We start from the raw sequence: 19,256 nt of genomic DNA on the forward strand, positions 1-19,256 counted from the left end.
AGATCATGATGCTAAAGACTTTGATTACTATTGTAATTGTAAGTCTGGTGAAGTTGCAACACAGTGCGCGAACAAACTACATTGCCCATTTTCACTTAAATACTAAAAATCTAGATGTATGAAGTACTAGACCTGGAGACTGAGCAAACGGCTTTTCTGAAAGGGGCTCAACCACTTCAGAAGCCACTGAAGCAAAAAGAACTGATGAAAAAATGGTTGCATTAGCTCTAAATAAACTTCTCAAAAATACCACTTGACTTCTAGAGAGTACTTAGTAATAAGTCACTGTCCTGCAGGGCAAATCTCATACGTGCTCTTCCGCTTCATTTTACTCAGTGAATGTCTCTCTTTTTCTACCCACACTACAGTTACTTATCTCTTCATGAGTTATAGGTATTTTTCATGCTACATCTGTGTAAATAATTGTGTTTCCACAGAGGCTTTATCTGTAAAAATTAGTATCATCTATACAGTAAGCACTAAACTCAGCTCCCACAATGATGTTAAAATTATAATAGCTTTCCTGACATCAACTACCCTCCCAGCCAATTATCTAGCTATCTAGTCATTTATAAACACACAGAATGTAAATGAGAGCAAAATCTGGTCAATCACACCAAGCTCAATCAACAACCTACAATCAATTAAAACTAATCAGATCATAATTAGTCTTACAAAACAGGAGCTTCCAGCAAATAAAGTTCATCTACAGAAAATACAGGTCTAAATGAAGCATATTAAGAAATTCACTTTATATAAGGTCCCCATATACAAAAGCCTTTACAGCTGCAGTGGGCGCTAACACTGCTTTGAAATCTGCATCATTGGAGGTGCGGAGGACTGACAAATAAAGAAGACTGGCTCCTGGTTGACAGCAGAAAGTGCCCATAGGCCAAAGATTTAACATGCTCCAATTATGAAATATTGGATAGAAAGATACAGGTCACAATCCACAAAAGTAAAGCTAAGTGTGCCTGCGTTCCTTAAGGGCTAAACAAGCTATTGAGAAATACACTCTCAGAGTAACACGACATGGTGATCCCATCTTAGTCTATCTCGTGCCTGAAAAGAACAGAATTAGAACAAACAAATTCTCCTGAAAACCCCAGCTACATTCTTGACACTGCAGTAGCCAGCCACTTCATGGGAAGTGTAGTGCAAACCACAACCTTCTGATGAAAAAGGCACATTACCTATTTCCAATTAAAGGCAACAGGTACACAGTTACAAATGCTCTAAATTTTAGGTTAGAGTATAATACACTTTATTGACTTTTAGAAATCACAAAAAATCCCAGTTTCTTTGGCACGACTAAACTGAACCAACTCTAAATTTCTGATATCTGAGGACACAGGCAAAAATGAACAAATATATTTGGTTTTTACCAGCAGACAGGCTTCTTTTTACTGTTACTATTTGGGCTTCGTTTTATTTCTAGCCCTGCTTTCCTTCAACCTCTTCTGGTGAGCACTATTCAGCTACAGTCAGGATTTATAGAATTAGGACAAAAAACTCCTCCTAGCCAGGATTTAAGAGGGTAAGGCAAGAAGCAGTGCCTGCCTCCTACCAAAGTCTTGTGAACTGCCAGGGTTAGGTGCTTTCAGCAGCATCAGCAGTATTCATTCCTGGGACCCAAGACCATGAAGCTTATACTTGGTATCTCTGACTGTACACCAATAGGTCAGGGCAGCAGGAACTATGCTGTAAAGTAGCCTTGTCAGGAAGATCCATTTCTATATAAAATACCTAACCAAAAATGGCAGATAGTCACAAGTGAAACCCAAACACTCTACTAGATGAACTGAAGACCATCTTAATCAACCTGTGACCAAGTGTTGAAACTGCATTTTCCTTCCTATTAAAAAAAAAATTAAAGAGAATAATTTTCTTCAGTGTATCATCACTGACTCTCTGTTACACTGGACATGCAGAATAGCCTCAAAAGAGCCTCCAGCAAGCACACTCAAATACAGCTTGTAAGTGGATACACAAAACTACAGAAGAAAACCAAACACCTGTTGCTATGAAGAAAAGGATCCATTGTCTCCAAATCATTTTTTGGGAAGCCATTAAATGTTTGACATCTCAAGTAATGTCTCAAGAGAATGCACTGAAAACCAGTATTTCTGTAAGGCTTCTTAAGAGAAGGCTCTAAGCGTTTTACCTAAAACTGTTGCAGTTTCAATTTCAGTCAGGGAAGCTGAGGCACAGTGTACCAGTTAATGTGATCTGCCCAGTGTCACACAGCAGAGTTTCAGAAAGTGCAATCCTAGCCCAAAGCCATCACTGGCAAAGCTGCCATCTAGTACATGGGGTAGAACCTTGCTCCAGCTTTCCACCAAAGGCTTCTAGAGCTCATTCTGTCTGTTCATTCTGCACTGCAGAAGGACAGTGGCCTTCTCCTCCTCCTGGCTTTGAGAGGCACAAAGCATCCATAGTAGGTTGTGAGACCTGAAATAGCAGAGAATAACTTTCTACTCCAGAACCACCATTATGGATTTTCATGGAACTACCAAGCACATGTTGCCAGGCGCCAGAGAGACTATCACACAGTGCTGCTACGAGTACCTGTCTGATCAATAACACGACGGTATACAACGATTTCCCTAATGCACTTGAGCTCTGTGAACCCCTGAACTTTCTATGCTTCAGTCTCAGATTTCAGCAAGCATTTTCCAATGTTCAGTACCTCATCATACAGACTGACGAGACTCAGCCAATCCTAAGTACACACTGAGGAATATATCCTGCTCCTACACGTAAGTCTAAGGAGTGTTTGACCTGTAATTTCTTAGCTATTTTTTGAAGAAGGGGTGATACTCACGCAGCTTAATTTGTGAATTTCTCCTTGATTCACTCGCCTAATGGTCCTTTTCTTCCTCCGCAGTTCACTGGGCTCCCGTCTGAATCTCCCACGAAAGCTCATTGTATCCGTAGGAATTCAAGCAGCAAACAAATCTCTCTTTAAAAGCTGTACTCCTTTAACCTCTTTCCTTCAGCAGCTTCAGCATAAGAACTGGAAGCTGCATATACTGTTCAAGGGGGAAGTATGTCTAAAACTTACATGCTGTATCCACAGTAACTGAGCAGAAAGAAGAAAACCAGCAATAACTCATTCCTTCCTGTGAATAATATTCTGCTATTAAGGCGAGAGTGTCTCATTAAACCCCAGCCCGCCTCCCCCCTACACTAATGCAAATCAAAATAGGAAGTTGTATTAAAAAAAACCAACCACTTGCAACTGAACAGCTATCTTTGTCTCAAAACGCATTACATCGTTTTCTCCACACCACCTTCCCCGGTTCGAAAGCTGAACCAGCTGCGCTCTTACTTCATGTGCATCTATGCGTTTGCAAGCTGAAAAAAAGGCATTCAAAGAACAACAACCTCCTACCAAGCCCTCAGTAGCAGACTTCAGTCACAGAGTATGCAGCAACAGGTTCATGCTGCAGAGGCCCAGAATCATCTGTGTTTTTGGACCAAGGTAACAGTTTCGCTTTCAACGTGGCATGAAACATCCAAGAGGAAGCACCTTGCAAAATTCTAAATCTGCATAGTTATAAAAAGGAAAAAATAGAGAAACGTGCATGCAAATATCCAAAATACTTTTTTTTGGCTTGTAAAATCCTGGGTTTAGAAGTGCTTGCCACCTGCCAACGAAGAAAAATCACTGCTTGCTTCAACCCTGCTCCCACCTGAGGTGAAAGTAAAGCTGCCAGACAGAACCTGTTCCCCAGATGCCCCTGGCAGAGGCAGTCACAGCAGCACCCCGACAGGTTAGGAGCCCCTCATTCAGTGCCTCAGAACCACAGAGGCAATGGAGCAGTGACATGAGCAATCAAACTATTCTTAATTAAGGTAGGACACTCGCCCAATGCTGGCTGAAGGCTGGTAGGGCACAAAGGTCTTTTAAAACTGAACAAACCCCCTCAGTGCCCACACATGCGCATTTACACACACAGCCCCTTTTCTTCTTTGTTCCAGCTATGGATTCATCCTGCTGCAGCAGCAAAGCTGCATTCCCCAATGCACATAGCCTTTGTGTGGCACACATTCGTTTTTATTTATTTATTTATTTTTATTTAGTATCAGCGTGCCAAACTAAAACAAATTGACAGTTTTTATGCACATTTTCTCCTTTTTGGTCTGGATTTTAGCGAACTGGACAATAAGCATCTTTTTTTAATGAAGTACTCTGAGATTTGCAACTTTGAGCACCATTTTTTTCTTTTTCTTTCCAACAAACAAATCTGAGTTCTGTGAATCTTTTCACGCATTCTTCAGCATTAGTAACATTTGATCCAAAGCAAAAAACCACTGCAGAATTTCCACAATTGTTCCACACGCCAGATCTCCACATGCCAGGAGAGCAGTCACACCAAGCCCAGAATGCCTTACCTGAGCACTACGGAACAACACACTGGTCTGATTAGTCTGCGTTTGTTCTCCACTGTTAAAATATACTGCAACTTCAGGAATTAAAACCCAATCTCTACTATCCTTGTCATTTAGCTTTACCTTTGAGAAGATCACCTCCTTTAAACTGAGTGCTACCAGCCTGCTGCGCAACTGCTCAAGATAGATTTCACTGTACTTCTACTTAGCAGTGAAAAGCACCTTTGTCTGGCCCTAGAAAAGACAACACAAACCCTTTGCCAAGGTATACACACATTTCAAGTGGCTACCAATTTAGCACTGCAACATTAACCAAGCTGGAATCACCCTTGTTCTCTCTCAAACCACCACACTATCTACACTGAGTCCCAAGTGCCTCTCACATAGCATAGTGAATGCAGCTGCCAAGACAAGAGGTCCTTGCCAGAAGTTAAATTTAATGCTGGATCAATCAGGTCTGCTGGCTTAACTTTAAGCAGCTATCAGTTCCTTCGCCTATCAACTCTTTTCTGCAACAGCTCAGAACGAGCTGAGCTTCATCCTGCCTTTCCTCAGGAAGGCCTTCTCCCAGCTTCCTGCATTCAGCAGTACTGAGGAACCCTTCCAGAGCATCCTTTCCACCAAGATAAGGGTCACCACCATTTCCTGAAACTTTGACGAACTTGTGTTACCCCCAAATAATACACAAGATGAAGTTAGGTTCATGTTTCCAGCTGGTCCTTATTCAATTTACTCTGTTGAGTATCTTTCGTCCAAAGGTTTTTCATTCCTAATATTATTAAACCTAATTTATTTCCATATCTCTGACAGCCAGATTTTCAGACTTGACGTTAAAGGCACTGAGCATATTTTCTCAACAGCAAGGCATTGTTGAACCAATGAAATTACAAATAACAAATAAGTTACAGCATTCACACAGAGATAGAATCAACAGCGAGCAACTGCAAATAAAGATTCCACTTCCTTAGATCTGTTTTGAATGCAAATCCCTCTACAGTTGTAATGGGGAATAACATCTGCAGTCAAATGTCTAATAATGCTTTGCCCTGTAGCAGAAGTACAAAGCAAACTTCATTAGCGTCATTAGATTTTTACAATGTGACTGCAAAAGATTTCCTAACTTATCCTGAAAGACTTATCTCTTCAGTTAAAGATATCAGGAACTTTAAGACCATCATAAAATTGGTTATGTTAACATGCATAAAGCCCCTGTGCTGCTTTTAAATTCAGAACTATTATGTATAAGAAGAGTTATCCCAAGAAAACAGATATTGGGTCATCGGAAATCCGCAAGCCTTGGTTTACGTTTGTGAACTGCTGTAGTTGATTCATACAGTCAAAATAGGGAAGTCAAAGTGCTTAATAAGTAAATGTGCACTTCTGAAATGAAAGACAATCCTCTCATAACAACACTTGCTTCATTTATAAATTAAGACCACCGTGATGACACTGACACCACCATTCAGGTGGTTTCCTCAGCATAGACCAATACTGAGAAATATGGTTGACAAAATTAACACTTCACAACTTGGCAGAGTGCAGATCGTATACCTCCCCACCTCCCTTGAATGGCTTGTGGCATTTCCAGTATGTCAACAAGCAATAACACCACTGAAGAAAAAACAAAGGATGCCAGCCATGCCCTACACCCAGCCCCTGGAGCAGAAACAGAAACAATTCTGCACTTTGCAACCATGACATTAGCAGCTACCAACTCAGGTACCAGTGAGAAGAAAAAATACGGTACCTGGGAGAGGGTCATAAAGGGCTCCCCATCTTAAAAACAAAAACAACCCCCAGAAAAAAAAACCCCAAACAAACAAAAAAACCCACCAGAAAACAAATCCAACCAGAACAAAACGATTTTTATACATAAACAAACACCAAACAATAAACGTAGCTTTCAAGCCTTCTCTGTCTCATATTACAGATGTAGGGTGCAGGAGTCGTAAAACTTGGAGCCCTGGCTGGTTTACTCAACTACTGAAGCCAACAAGGAGGAGATTAACACAGCTAATATCCCACAACATGCAGGCAGTGCCAGCAGACATGCTATATTAATGCATACTGATGCTGCTTTTCCTATATTCCTCACCTGGTCTTCAATTTCAATCCCCCAGCAAGACCACCATTGCTGCCTGTCACCCCCTGACCAGTGCACCAAGGCAACACTGCCAAAAGTCAGTTATGCATTTGTATCAGAAGTGATGCTTTCTGTGGTCAGACTGCTTGATGGGAAATTGATTGTAGCGAGCAGCAACACATTGCAAGTGTTTTCAGATATGATTGCCAAAAATCTACTAATGGGACTGTGAGACTAAAACTTGAGGCGACAATGACTGGATGCCACGCGTTCATCTTACCTGCATCTTCCAGTCATCAGGAATAACATATGCTCTGTAGTGGTTTGTGTATGCATGGAAAATCTGCACTTCCTAAAAGCTTCATGTTGGACAAGTAAAGGAGATTACTATACTAGTACCAGAAACAGATTATTTTTATTAGGTTTTTTTTAGTTTTTATAACTTAAAGTTTTTATTAGTTTTTATTACCTAAAGAAGAAAGAAAGCCCTTGTGACCTTCATCCCAATCCCTTTGTCAAAGGCTGAACAATCCCAACCTGTCCCCCACCCAAAAAAAACCAAACAAACCAAAACAAGAGAGTGAAATGCTCTGTATGCATCCATGCTTCAAAGATGTCCTTAAAAATAAAAGGAAAAGTATGTAACCAAAACAATTTAAACAGGTAAAACAATTCAGTTCATAGGCAGTAGAAACTACACACGAAGCAACCCTTTGCAAAGTCAATCTGGTATTGAACCAACTGGAAGCAAATGACACTGGTTTTTAAGAAATACGACTCCACCTGTGGTCTAACAGCTTAAGCTGAAACATCAACCTTCACATACAAACACTCCATAAAGTCATTAGAGCAGCTGATGCTTGCATTTTGCTGACACATCCATACAACTAGCTCTGACCAGTCAAAGGGCTGGGAATCCATGATGGTTAAAAGGACATCAACACACACGGTGGCAGAACAGTGTTCCTGCACAAATACCCATGAAAAGAAACCACTTACATTTGTTTGAGCTCTGCTAACAGATCTTTCCAGACTGATGTCAGTGACTCCACCTATTGTCAATCCATTTCTTCTCCTCCTAGCCTGACAGTGTACCAGTACCAGCGATTCCTTCCTCTGTACCTCCACACATGCCCCAGATATTAGTGTGCTTATGCAGAACAAATCTGTGGGAGGCTGTTGTATTTCTTCACCCTGCATGAAAGGCTAAAAAACACCTCCTAGCTGACCTGGTGGTGTCAGGAGCTGTCCACAGGCTGTACCTGCCAGTCTCTGTGCACTGCCAGAACCATTTGTCTATGGCTGGAAATTTCCCAGGGGGGTGTGAAGACAATGAGGAGAAGGCCTCTAGGAGGGCACTTCGGCAGCTTCCAGCCTGATCTCACACACAGCAGTCAAGTGCCCTGATAGCACATGTACTTCATCACCTCAAAATGGCCTTGTAATCACACAAGAGCTTGCCAATAATAAAGTTCATGCTCCAAAAGCCACTTACTACCCCTCTTCTGATTTTACAGCTCCTGCAACCCTCTCCCACAGCCTGGGAACACAGCCCTAAATGCACACACAATTTGCCACTCTCTCCTTGCCACTGAAATGTTCTTAATGGCTAACCCCACAAGAAGAGAGACGACAGCAGCATCATTCCAGCAACTTTCCAATGTGGAAACCCACCTGCATCTGGCACAAATATAATACACTCCTTGCCACTAGACCGAGAAGGGCCTTGGAGAATCTGATGATGCAACCACAAAGGCCTCCAGCTACAGCCACACAGTATCAGTTAACAGAAAACCATTATCGCAGCTCTCATGCTGGCAGCCATTCCTTACCTACCCGCTCACCCTTTAGGGAGAGCAGCTACTGGGAGCATGAAGAGAGGGGTTACTGGTACTGTGCCATGGAGCTACCAGCTGGACCTCTTTGCAAAGGGTGTGGGTCCCTCTTGCATGGCAGAGCTGCAGACTCACAAAGAGCTCAACTGAGCTCAGTCATCATGGCTTTTGTTCTAGGTGTCTGCACAGACAGGTTAGCAAACAGAACGCTGCTTCTTACATCAGCAATCAGGTTGGAAGAATAAGGAAGAATAAACTTTCCATTAGCAATGGTGTCCTGCTGATTTGCACAAAAGCAAAATATGCAATTAGTTTCTCCTTTATTCTGATCCGCTGGGAAATTTCAAACAAATATCCCTTCTGTTTTCATCTGTTTGGACTAGAATCAGCCCTTGATAACAAAACACATAGTGATGAAGGGCCACAAAAGATGTCTAAATAATTTAATCACCTAAATTTATCATCTCCAGACATGTCGATGCTGCTGTAATTTTAGCTTCCACTATATGCTTTTCTGATTGTCATTCTAATACTTGCTATTCATGTCTATGCTATGCTGCAGACATGGCTTTTCTTTTTTTTTTATGAAGAAAAGCTCAGATCAGACAACACCTAATTTATAAAGAAAATCCACATTTTCATTCAATTTTGCAGCTGGAATAATTGAAGCAAAAGGAGGTCAGGCAACTCACACATTTAGTCAAGGTCACAATCAACATCTACAATGCCATTATACTGATATAAAATACCCTGGGACCCTCTTTGTGTTTTCTAAGTACTAAGATACACTCCCCTCCATATGTGTGCAAGCTGACTGTACAACCATTATGGTGTTTAATATCCTACACTTGTAACATTAATTTAATGTCGTAAATCCCTGTATGCTCTCTTCTAGCACCTGTGGGTATCTTAATCAATTAAGAAAGCAACTGCATATAATAATTCATCATCTAGATCCTATAACTGAAAGCTAAATAACGGCATTTTGGAAGACAAAACGCACACAAATTATAGAAGCAGATAAGCAAGATTATTTTCTTATTTTAGCAAGAGTGAAAATATAAAATTCTACAAGTCACATTTACATTAATTAAGTTTGGTGTGTGGAAAAGAGAAAAAGCAACTTGCATTCTTTTGACACTAAGTTCCAGTTCATGGTCACACTCGGTAGGATGAAAGTTCATTTAAGCCAGATGTCTACAGATGCTTAAATGAAAATACAGAAATCAGTCGGTATAATAGCATTTCTCTTGAATACTCTTCTAATTTCTACTTTCGCAAGTTCCCAGCCTGTGGTGGCACCTGCGCATTTACCAGTTCTCAATGACTTTTCTCTCATGAAGTTTTCCAGTCATTCTTTAAACCTGCAGAGACACTGCAGATGTTGAACATTCTTTGGCAAGGAAATCCAGTTTTAATATTCATTCTGTGATTTCTTTTTTCTCCAAGCTTGTCCCCCCCTCCTTAGTTTTATTTGATGATCCCTACTTCTCTTGTAGAGAGAAGAAACGGCAAGCAAAGTTTACACATCTCTGACTATTCTTGATTTTTATAAATTGCACTGTATCCCCTCATAGCTATTTTTTCAGGCCAGTCCAGGTACAGTCTTTTTCTATACATGTAAACTACTGACAGGTAGTCACTTTGCAAATCCTCTTCACTCTCTGTGATTTTCCAGTTCCAGCAAGTCTGGTTTGAATTGTACATGGTATTAAAGCCCTCCCAAGAAGCTGCTATGAAGACTCTGCTATCCAAGGACAGATAAAAAAGCAAAATTTATGATTTCTCAGTGAGATGGAAAGCAGGATCAAAACTATGTCCTTCTTAACACAGTAAAGCTGCTCTAAGCTTACACATCCCAGAGCCTGTGCAAGGCAGAGAGCTGAATCATTGTAATTCTTCTTCCTTTACCTTCTCCAGGCGATTTTCTCTGATGGGATGAGAGCCCTGACCTTCTGTTCTTCCCCACTCCCACACCTTGCTCTTTGTATCCAACATGCAAAGTCAAGCCCTCGCACCTTCACTCCTGCCTTATCATCAAATCTAAATTGGTCATTATTACTCTAATTCTGTACCAAGATGTTTATTTTTTACTTTTAATTTGGAAATTCTGGGGGGCTTTTGATATTTTAGAAATTCTGGAAAGTCCAGAAAATTCCCTCTTACTGCAGAAATAGCTGGAACATCCTTACTCTTATTTTTATTAAGCACCACTTAAGCTGAAAACAAAAGAACTGGTTAGGGAATCTGAAGCTAAGAGGTTAACTTCAGATTTCCTACAAATACACACCACAGCCAGGCATAAACAAGTGCCAGAAAAGGATGTGGACTGGAAATGAAACAGAGTTCACTGCAGTTCCTCCTCACTCAGCTCCTTGTTCTGCCTGAAACACTGCAGACACCATCTGACTCAAGGAGCAAATCCTTTTGCGAAGATACTGCCAAGAGATACAGTTGTCTCTTGAATGCTTTTTACAAAAAGCAATGTTTAGCCACCAATTCAGACTCTTTTTGCAGGCTCATGTAACTTAAAATTGCCTTTGATTTTGCTAAGAATGGAAAATTGGCAAGGACTTTGCACGTACAAAAGCTTTTGGCAGCTTAAATATACTGTGTAAAGAAACTTCTCAGCGGGAGCTGGTACAAACTTTTATGTCAACTCATCTCTCAAGCATTTCGTTTGGGCAGGTCCTTTTTGGTGCGTTCTTCAAGAATTGGCTTTTTTACATAGTGGAAACATTTTAGAGTTACATTTTATTAACTGGTATTTATATCTTCATTTAGATTTGGAGAAGTAAGGCAAAAACACTGCTACAATTCCAGGATTCACTTCTTTTTACACAAAACCAGAATTAAGCAAATCAGTGTTAGTAAAGATTTCTATTATTTCCAAATAGTCCTTCAGTTTAAACTGTGTTAATGAGTTTTCTCTATACCTCCATATTTTCTGCTAAAATACTTTGTATTTACACAAGTGTCTAAGGAATGAGTGTGCTATCTGTCAGGGCTCCCTGGTCAGAGGGCTTCTGAACAAAAGTAGGTGACAGATGCACAAATACTCCCATCACGAGTCCTTCCCCAGCAGATGTCTTTGCTGTGTTGTCAGCACAAAAAAAATCATGTGCTACATGGGGGCAAATAGTCATTGTAAAGAATCAGATGCATCACGAACAACAAACTGTATCATGTATCTTAAATACTGGAAAATGTATTCATTAAAAGTCTGCATAGAAACAGTAAATGTTTCCTTCTGGATGCACCAGATTCCAAGTTTAAATTACTTTCCCTGTATCTTCCACACATCTGCTGCTCTGCTCATTTGAAGGATGTGTTATGGAGCACACGTCTAACACCTGGGAGCAGAGAGGCAACGAGACTTGGCTTCTTTTGTAACAAGACAGTTAAAACTTAAAAGGAGACCCAACTACAAGGTTTTAAGGCCAAAGAAACTAGACATTCCTGGCAACAAGCAAGCTTTTAGATAACTGCTTAGATCACTGTACCTCCTAAAGGGTTGTGCCTTTGCTTAAACTCAAAGAGCTAACAGTGGTCAATAGCCAGAAGAACTCAAGCCCTGCAAAAGCCAAAACAAGAGTCACAGCCTGAATAAGGAAATTAAGGCACAACTGCCAGCTGGCAGGTGGAGAGACCAAACAGGCAGCTGGATGGTCTGTGCTGGGTTGTTTCTTCTGGGGAGCCCTAGGGAGATGCTAGAAAAGGCTCCTCAAGCACATGGGAGAACAATTAAAGACAGGGAAAGAGCTAAGGCACTGAAAAGAAGGAAGTGCAGATCAGCCGTGTGAACACTTTACATTCTTTACCTTCAAGCCACAAGTATAAAAAAAGCGAGAAAAAAATAGGCCCAATTCCAAGCTCTGTTTCTCCGGAAAACTTGTTCTCCTCTGTAATCCCATTAAGATCAGATCTCCTACAGAGATAGCTGCAATGCATGTTTGCACATAATTTACTACAGAAGAAACATCTCAAAACTGACAGTGGAGCATTTGGTTCCAGGGCTCTACATTTCAGTAATTAATCTCTTCACTGTTCAGGCTTACCCTCTGAAAGAGCTAATTTTAGCACATAAGTCACAACCTGTGGAAAACATTGAGGTTACACCAAACCCTTACTGAAATGCCAAAGAAAGTTATGAGTCATTGGTGACATGATGCTCAACATCCTAGTTTCATAGCTAACCACTGATTGATCCAGCAAGGCTACACATTTTCCACTCTAGGATCATTATTTCTGTGCAAGCAGCACAGCATTATGCTCCTGATCTGTTTTTCTGCATTGAGTAAAAATCTTATTCTGTTGGATTTGCACATAGAATCACAGAATAGTTGAATAGTTAGAGTTGGAAAGACCTTAAGATCATCTAGTTCCAACCCCCCTGCCATAGGCAGGGACACCTCACACTAAACCATGTCACCAAAGGCTCTGTTCAACCTGGCCTTGAACGCTGCTGGGGATGGAGCATTCACAACTTCCCTGGGCAACCCAGTCTAGTGCCTCACCACCCACGGTAAAGAACGTCTACCTTATAGCTAACCTAAACTTCCCTTAAGTTTGAGCCCATTATGCCTTGTCCTATCACTACAGTCCCTAATGAAGAGTCCCTCTGCAGCATCATTGTATCCAGTATCATTCAGATACTGGAAGGCTGCTATGAGGTCTCCACGCAGCCTTCTCTTCTCCAGGCTGAACAGCCCCAACTTTCTCAGCCTATCTTCATAAAGGAGGTGCTCCAGTCCCCTGATCATCCTCGTGGTCCTCCTCTGGACTTGTTCCAACAGTTCCATGTCCTTTTTATGTTGAGGACACCAGAACTGCACACAATACTCCAAGTGAGGTCTCACGAGAGCAGAATAAAGGGGCAGGATCACCTCCTTCTACTGGTGCTGTCCCTCCTGGCGTGGCCCCCTGTGAGTCCCTGCTCACATGAGCTGAGCTGCCAGCTCCTGGGAAAGCTCTGGCGAGGGATTGAGGCTCCCCCGGTGGCTCGTGTTGCTCAGAACTGAGGCTTCTGGACACGGGGTTTCACCTCATTCTGCGGCTGAAGGCTCCTCACTGGCGCTGCTCACCTCGGCATATAACCAAGAAGTGAATCTCACCATCTCATCATCAAGCAAGTATCAATACTAATGAAAAGAAAATGAGCACAGCAGTTGACAGATGAGAAGTGAGGAAAAACAAACATCAAAGGCACAAAGTGTTCAATCCAATTGGTTCCATACACTGTATTCAGGGTGATCCCTGAGGCAGAAAGAAATCTGACAAACATTACAATGGCTATTTTTCATTGAAAACCACACACACAGAATCTATTATGCTTTAAGCTAACCACAAATTTGCAATAATTATTAACAGACTGCAATTGCAGAAGTACAACATTGCACACAAATTCCTCCTGTTTAGACAGAACATAACATTTTGTTCTGAAGAGGCACCAAACTGGATGAAAAAAAGGACTTTTTTAATATATACAGAGCTCCCCAAGTTTAAAATAAGAGTCCTAGCAGAACTGAAATAATTGAGCCCCAGAACAATGAAGGAATCAGTTTGTTTCAGACTGGAAATGTGTCCACGTACAGCTACTACACCTCAGTTTAGAAGATCATAGTCCACAGTCTGATTCGGCCTCAGCTGGACTGGCCTGGAATAGTGCCCTGAGATGATGTCAGACCCTTGCCACCCAAAACATCCTGAAGTATTCATGTGACATGCTTTTTGGTGCTGAATCCTAATTGTTTTCCCCCTGTGTTATTCTTCAATCACTAATTCAGGCTGGAAGCCTTAACTATTCAAGAAACTGATTCAAAAGCTAAAAGACTGTTCCTGTATTTTCTAGACACTCTATCTTCCTCCATTTTCCTTAGCGTCAAACACTCTGAAGACACCGTGCCTGTTTCCGTATTCCTGAAACAGCAGTACTGAAGTGAACATGAGTTCAGTTACTTGAGTACTTCAGCAGAGAAGTCAATTCTTGTTTCTCTCACAAAAGCAGAGCTGCCAGTTGGTACTAGGTGACAGGACTAAATATGCTGAAATGCTGCTTAGCCTTAGAAATGAAATCTTGTGTTTTGCCTTTACAAACCCTTCTTTGGTTAAGGGAACATCAGAACCATTCACCTGAGTATCTCTAGTTCCTCTTTTGCCACACGAGGTACTGCAAGTTGGAACTCATCCGTATTCACCCATACATTGGTTGCAGTCATCTAATAGGCATGAAGTGGTGATGCCTGTCCTAAAAACCCCTGTGTGATTCAGAAACTGTAATCTAGAAGTCAGAACCTCTTGAGAGTTTCTAGAAATCAGGTGGCAGCCCCCCTGGGATGCACAGAAAGAGATTAAGATCACCAATGCTAACCACACTAGGTTTTAAAGTACACAGCAATCACACTTCAGTTTACACTGTGAGTAGATGTACTCACAGTATCTACTCCTTGATTTATCCTTCTGCTGCAGCTGATGGTAGAATGGTTTGGTGTCTGCTATTAAGTCAAATGACTCCTGTTGCACTGTGCCATGTTACCCTGCTTTGCTGGCCAGAGGTGGCTAGGGAAGCTATGGAGCAACAAAGACTTTAAAAACAAATGATTCTGATTAATGAAAGGGCAGGAAGCATGGAGATAATGGCTCAGAGATATATTTCTTCATCTCTTGTGAGCAATGAAACTTCACATATGGTTTTTGTCTGAAATGTGCTGAACTAGAATTCTGATTTAAACTGGGCTGAGACCAAATGCATAAAGATTACTGTTCTGAAAAACAAACTTCATAGAAGTGAGAAATATCAGGAACAGTTCTGTCATGCTCCATTCAGATTTACAATCCACCCAGGAGATGAGTGGAGTGCATTTATTCTCAAGTCAAAGCAGAAGATGGTTATCCACTCTGGGTAGGAAGGGGTGGAAAAAGAGCAAAGGAGAAGCGATTAACATCAGTAGGAAGAGATATAATCACTGTGAACCAAAACCAAAGCTTTTGATAAGAACAAAGAGAGAGGAAAAAGAAGTATCAGAATATTTTGATGTGTTGACACAGAGCAGTGGTGGCTTGCCTTCAAAACCCAGATATCACCCAAGTTTAGCGGCAGTGTGCCTAATTAATTTCAGATGAGACGAAATGGCATTTTCCACTTGGCTTTTCTTTCTCATCACTGAACTCTTCCCCTCTTACACACTGTCTTTGCCTCGACAGCCCTCCCTCCCCCCTCTATGCCTCTCCCAGCAGCTTTTACTTTGGCAGTATTTTCAGCTGGCTGGTGTTCTCCGAGGGCCCCAGCTTCTTTATCGCTCCCTTCCTCACTCAGCGTACCCCTTACAGGGCACAGCTGTTTCCATGTTAAATCAATATCCCCATGTTTGCAGCCAAACGCCTGAAGTGGACACTGGACTCAGCTATATGCATTTAAATCCTGATCAGCTCTACTCGGAAGATTCTGTATCAATAACAGCACAAAAAATAAAGCCCAGCCTGGCTCTCAGTGCTGCAGTTAACAGTGAGTTAATGCCAGCAATGGCAAGGGCTGAGGACTGGCAGTAATATTGTTCTCTGAAGGCATTAGTTTAATTTACTGTTCCTTTGTACACCTCTTGAACCAGCTGTAACTCACCATACTTGGCAGAAAGGAACCAGTCTACCACAGCCTGGGCTGAAGACGGTCACATACTGCTGCTGCTCACCCTCCCAGCCCAAGGCTCTCCAGCTGTGCAGCAGAGGTCAGTGATCCAGCTGTGAATGCCCACAGGCACACACTCATTGGTAATGCAGTGCGAGCATGTGAGACATGCTCAGGGTGCCCATGAAGCATCGCAGGTGTATTCCTGCATCCTTCTGGCTCATACTGCCTGCACTGCCCCAGTCCCAAAAGCTAACCATATGCTGGGCTGCATCAAAAGAAGCGTGATTAGCAGGTTGAGGAAGGTGATTCTCCTCTTCTGCTCCACTCTCATGAGTTGCCATTTACAGTCCTGCATCCAGCTCTGGGGTCCCCAACACAAGAGGAACATACACCTGCTCAAGTGAGTCCAGAGGAGGCCACAAAGACGATCAGAGGGATGAAGCACCTCTGTTCTGGAGACAGGCTGAGAGAGTTGGGATTGTTCAGCCTGGAGACCAGAAGATTCATGGGAGACCTTAAAACAGTCCTCCCTAGTCTCCCAATAACTTAAGGGAGCCTACAAGAAATCTGGAAGGGACTGTTTACAATGGCTGCAGTGACAGGACAAGGATGAATGCCTTCAAGTTGGCAGAGGGTAGATTTATATTGGACATTAAGAAAATACTCTTCTCCGTGAGGGTGGTGAGACACTGGAACAGGTTACAGCTGTGGCTGTCCTATCCCTGGCAGTGTTCAAGGCCAGGCTGGATGTGGCTTTGAGCAACCTGGTATAGTGGAAGGTGTTCCTGCCCATGGCAGGGGGATTAGAACTAGATGATCTTTCAGGTTCCTTCCAACCAAAACCATTCTGTGATGCTATGATAACCCATCTCCTGTGATCTATGGACAGCTATACAATTAATGGAACACATCCCATGCTGCCCAAGCCCAGTTACAGGAGCACACCAGCGCTTGTGAGCCAAGACACAGAAAAAGGCACTATCTCTCCTTCCAGTCAATTTCCTTAGATGTTAACTGTCAACCTAGCCCACCCATACAGCCTGGTCAGTATAGTGCCAGGAGCAGTCACAGATCCCATTACCAAAACCTCCCTGTGGGAGGCAAAAGAGAAATTACTTGAACTGAGTAACTGAGTTACAAGTCTGGAACTACTTGTGCAGCCCAAGATGCACAATAAAAATCCCACAGAACATCTCTGAAAATAGACCTAGAAGCTGCTGATCACAAATACATATATATGTATATGCATATATATACAGATGTTTTATATTTCAGTCCACAACTACACTGTCCACTGACAGCATGAAACAAAATACCTCTACTAAATTCTGTGTGACATACATTTCAAAGCATTTTCTTGAAGTCTCCAGAACTCCAAGGATATTATTGTGACTATTTTAGACAGTTCATACTGTGGCTAGCACTTGGCATTTAAATCTATGTTCATCCCTCAATTATTACCCAGAGTTTATCTTTTCTTTGTAATTTGTTCAAGTACTTCATATTGTGATAAACACAAGAAAGCAAACATAAATGCAAGATCTGCACTCACGGCTGATCTGGTGTATGAGGGCACTACACCATGTAAATAGCTTAAGTTTCCTACAACCAGAGCTTACTGAATTCCAAAATCCCACACCGGTCAGACCAGTGGGAACTTTTTCCCAACTCTCCTAACTTCCTCTGCAGGAAGATGCAAAGAGCAAAAATGACCAAGGGAAACATGGAAAGCTGGCATTTGCTACAGCCTCTCAGAGCTAGAGCCAAGCAGAACTGCAGACAGAGCATTGCAGACAAAACTGCAACAAATCAAGCATGCGTATGCACAGATTTGTTTATTAATGTGCAAAGCAGGTGGCCAAAGCTTGAAAAACCTGAAGTGGTTTTCCTTTTTCTCCCTTGCGTGTGTTTCTATGCCTTCTTGGCTTTCATTACTTTGCCTTTTTATAGGTCAATTTTCTCCACTCCCAAGATCATTTTAAACATGCATCTTACAATCTGATTTTTATCAAATGCATAAAATCACAAAGCCTTCCCAAAGCACTCCCAAGCACTGTTACTTACAGAGACTTTTTTTGTCTCTGCCCCTTTATTTTATACCCTACACTTTCAGGTAGGCATTGTTTGCAAATAAATAGCTTGCTTCTACAATTTTTTAACAAAAGATAAAAAATTCCTCTTATGTAGGAGGATGTTTTAATCACTTTATTCTTTTGAGTCCACACTTCATAAGCTGTCATAAGAATTTGGTTAACATATTCATAAAAATGTCATTCCACATACTGTTACACCACACACATTGCTGTACCACTAATAAGAAGTGAAAGCAATATAAAATGTTGTTGCTCAGAGCACTAAAGTCAGATAGAGAAGATTTGCTTTGTGGAAGAAGGCAGTTTTTAACGTCTCTTTTTAAAACATATGTATACTTTAAATGTTACTGCAACACCGTGAAGGATGAAAAGAGAGCCACTTCTTGGGTTCATTCTCCTCTGTATTTAAGAAACTATACCCAGAGCCATAGCTGCTGAAGCCAAACCTAAACCAAACATCTTCAAGTGCAGAAGAGCAAATACTGCTCTGAAGATTGACACCGTCCAATCCTATGCTGCCCTGCTGATGACAGTGCCAAGCCCTGCTGACCCCAGCCACCAAAGGGATGAGGCTGGCCATCACTCTTTAGTTACCAGACTATCAGCTGACCATCGGGAGCAGAAGGCAAAGAAGCCACAAAGGTAACAAGAACAGTTGCAAAAATGTCTCTGAATTAGAACTGCATTTTTTGCATTACTACTGCTTTTCCCACTCTGATGTTAATAATTTATTCAAACAAAGACCTGTTTCTGTTTCTGCTGAGACCAAGTGCCACAGTGGAAGCTGGTTAAAGTCAAAGCTATGTATGTTTCTTGTTGTTTAAAAAATTATTACACATTGAACCTTCTGACTTGAGCTAAAAGGTATGAATATTCTGAGTACTTCCTTTGAAATTCACAGCCCTGGGTAGTCTGGCTTTCCAAAGACAATCCCTCCTCCAAGACATCAGAGGAAGAGAACACCCTTCTATTCCCAGAGCTGGGCCTCATGCTGACCTCCAAAAAACACTGCAAGTCCTCTCTATTTGGGTACACACAGACACAATTCCATCTACAAAACCAGTAAGTTACAAGTCAGAGATCTTGCAGTTCTTGGAGTTGCCATCTATTGACAGCACTTAGTATGCACATGGTACAAATTTTCAGTAGGTAAATGTATGCAACTAAAGAAATGAGTGTCCTTAATTATTTCAAGTGGAACATAAAATTAACACAGATCATGC

At 41.7% G+C, this 19,256-nt stretch overlaps 1 protein-coding gene across 10 annotated transcripts in view; it reads right to left on the reverse strand.

Moving 5' to 3' along the window:
* The window catches only part of DOCK10 (dedicator of cytokinesis 10), a 159,664-nt gene that overhangs the window by 107,592 nt on the left and 32,816 nt on the right, over positions 1-19,256 (reverse strand). The window contains exon 1 of one of the 10 annotated variants that reach the window (XM_061365178.1): positions 2,825-3,133. The exons of the other annotated variants lie outside the window; for them this stretch is intronic. Coding sequence (XP_061221162.1) covers positions 2,825-2,926 — 102 coding nt within the window. The 5' untranslated portion in view covers positions 2,927-3,133. Of the gene's footprint in view, positions 1-2,824; positions 3,134-19,256 lie in introns of those variants that run through there. 10 annotated transcript variants of the gene reach the window in all.

Source organism: Neopsephotus bourkii, unplaced genomic scaffold (assembly GCF_033783945.1).
Source record: "Neopsephotus bourkii isolate Nb327-2 ecotype Australia unplaced genomic scaffold, CSIRO-AGI_Nbou_v1 NB_1279, whole genome shotgun sequence".
Classification (NCBI taxonomy): Eukaryota; Metazoa; Chordata; class Aves; order Psittaciformes; family Psittacidae; genus Neopsephotus; species Neopsephotus bourkii.